Genomic DNA, 2,660 nt, shown 5'->3' with positions numbered 1-2,660 from the left:
CGTGGAAGAGCAGGGCCGGGACTGACATCACTGTGGCTTTGCAGAGTGAGGGGTGGGGCAAACAAGCTTCCAGGGCTCCCAATGACATGATTCATTCCATCCAAGTTACAGTATCTCCAAATCTACATGCCGAACTTCAGGATTTCGTTTCTGGAAAGAAAAATCACCACCTTTATTCAGGCACAACATGTCTTTTGACTTCTTTTCAGCATTAACGGTATCTGTAACACAAGTCACTACTGACATGCTTGGTCTAATTTTCTTTTTTCTTTTTAGCACACAAGCAAGAGTAACAGGTGAGCAGACCAGTAGTTGAATATACTGACAATGTAACTACAGTCAGTCCCACTTCTCTCAGCCTGGTCATCTGCCCATTAAGAACAGACTGGAGCGCTAATATGTGCTCAGCACTACAAAGCTCTGCAAATACACCTTTGTGTGTGTTGGAAACAAAGTCGTGGTGAAATAAGAACCAGAAAGGATAACGAATTGAATACACGTGTGCAGACGCGTATGGGTTGTTTTCATCCTCACACCAAAAACAAACAAGAACGAAACACACCTCATTGCCATTGAGTAGATGATGAGGAGCGCCGTAAAGGGCAGGGCGGAGCTACCAAGACTATAACTCTTCATGGGAGTGGAAAGCCTTGTCTTGCTCCCTCAATCCTCACAACCCAATGATTTCCGTCTTAAAACTTCAGTTTGAAGAAATTAACTAACTTGCCCAAAGTTACACGATTATCAAGTGATGAAATGAGACTCCAGACCCCAGTCTGCTAAGTACTATCCACTGGCATTAAAAAAAGAGAGAGGGGAGAAAGAGAGAGCGAGAGATCTACAATTTTCATGGGATCCAGAAAGACTTCCCGGAGGGTAGACTATCCAAGCTAGGTTTGAATGTGACGAGGTTTCCAGATGGACGATGAGACCAAAGAAACAGAGGCAAACACAGACTCTGAACAATCCGAGAGCCCAGAAGTGCACATGGTACGGTCAGCACAGAGGTTTTAGGCAGGGTTAGTGATAAAAGGTTCCCAAAAGGGAGGTCTTGAGCGCGCAGGATGTGGCACAATGGGTTATGCCTAGGGCTGCCAACCTTACGGTCAGCAGTTAGAACCCACCAGCTGGAGAAAGACGAGGCTGGCTGCTAAGCTTGGAACAGCTGTACAGTCCCTGGCACTATTAGGTATTCAATGAAGACGTGCTGAATGAGTGAGGAGGAAATAAAAAGTCAATGACTTGTCAACAATCCAGAGTGAGAACGCTGGCCGGCTTCACAGCGAACTCGCAAGGGGTCGCTAGGGAAAGAAGTGGAGTATGGCAAGATCTTGTTAAGAAAGTGGTAGTTAGTGACACTGGAATATTTTATTTTATCCCAAACGTGCAGTGTAAAAGGCTTTGTGATGGTTAAAAAAAGAAAGGACACCAATGTAAATTTTTACAATCTTCTGGGAAATTATATTTCTGGATCAAAAATGCACACGACAAACCCTTTAATCAAATGCTTGTTTTATTCTGTTTGCAGCATTACAATTTGCTGTCATTTATCAACTTAAATCCAAGTAAGCTTTAAGACACTGGCCTCCCCCGGTGAGGAGGGCCTCCTGTCCCGCACACGGGGCAGGTGGCCCCCACGTCAGTCTGCCCCGTGCTCACTGAGTTCTGCACCTCTCCAAGTGGGCAAGAGTTGTCTCTGTGAACGGAGAAACAGCTGTAGTGACCACTGACTTAAATTACTGAAATGAATAGGTTGTTTTGGCCTTGATTGATACCTTACAGCTATTAGAAAAAGTTAATTTACTTAAACAATATGTTATAGTCAATGTATTATGGTAAGTAATCATTTTGTAAATGCAAGAAACACATGTTATAGACCTACTATTGCCTATGATATATACATTATCATGACCACAAGTTTCAGTAGAAGAGAATCATTGGTTTCTCCGGGGGTCACTTTTAGCATAAGAAATAGCCCACAGTTCAGATTTACGTTAAGTAGTGCCTTTCTTTAAATAAATTAAAATAAAATGTTGTACTGTCTACAAAATTATAAATAATTCTAGTCCGTTTTACAGAATATTAAAATGCTTATAAATGCATCATCTCCTAGTAGAACACTATGATGGCACTGAGGCCAGCCAAGAAAACAAAAGTCAGCCGCTGCAATGGTCCGGGAACCATCTAGGGTGACTGGATAACTCCTAACATGAGGCAAGTAAAAGCAAGTAGAGAGAAAAGCAAAAACAAACCAAACTCAAATATTACTAAATGGCAACTACTCTGACCTGAAGGAGAATACTGAAATGTCTCCATTCAATTCAGAGGCCAAGCCATTTCTGGAATGAACATGTAGGAGAACTCGGTTTGGAGCAGGTGCTTCATGGCACTGAGTTAAGGAGAGATGATGTCCGCATTCTCGGAGGAGAAGCTGACCTGTAGGGACTGTTCAAAAACCTCCCATCTAGAGCTGGACAGAGGGTCCAGGATTGGTAGGTTTGGATCCAGTAAAATCCTCAGGGACAACCAAAGTCAAAATGCTAACCCTATAATCCCCTGATATGAACGGTATGAGGAAAGGAAACATGATTGCAAGGACAGGATAAACAGCCTGACAGGATAAAATGGGAAATCAGGAACAATTTAAGCAACTAAAATGT

The 2,660-nt window shown here is 42.7% G+C and overlaps 1 protein-coding gene across 1 annotated transcript in view; it reads right to left on the bottom strand.

The window, feature by feature from the left end:
• Window positions 1-6: 6 nt before the first annotated feature.
• Window positions 7-2,660, bottom strand: part of SLC30A9 (solute carrier family 30 member 9) — a gene marked incomplete at its 5' end in the record, with an annotated part of 87,319 nt that continues 84,665 nt past the window's right edge. The window contains one exon of the mRNA XM_030888551.2: window positions 7-150. Within this exon, the coding sequence (XP_030744411.1) occupies window positions 106-150 (45 nt within the window). The remainder of the gene's footprint in view (window positions 151-2,660) is intronic.

The sequence above is a fragment of the Echinops telfairi genome, unplaced genomic scaffold, assembly GCF_000313985.2.
Source record: "Echinops telfairi isolate 266 unplaced genomic scaffold, ASM31398v2 ScPeMD7_7468;HRSCAF=8506_0, whole genome shotgun sequence".
Lineage (NCBI taxonomy): Eukaryota > Metazoa > Chordata > Mammalia > Afrosoricida > Tenrecidae > Echinops > Echinops telfairi.
This window is presented reverse-complemented; position numbering and strand designations above follow the sequence as displayed.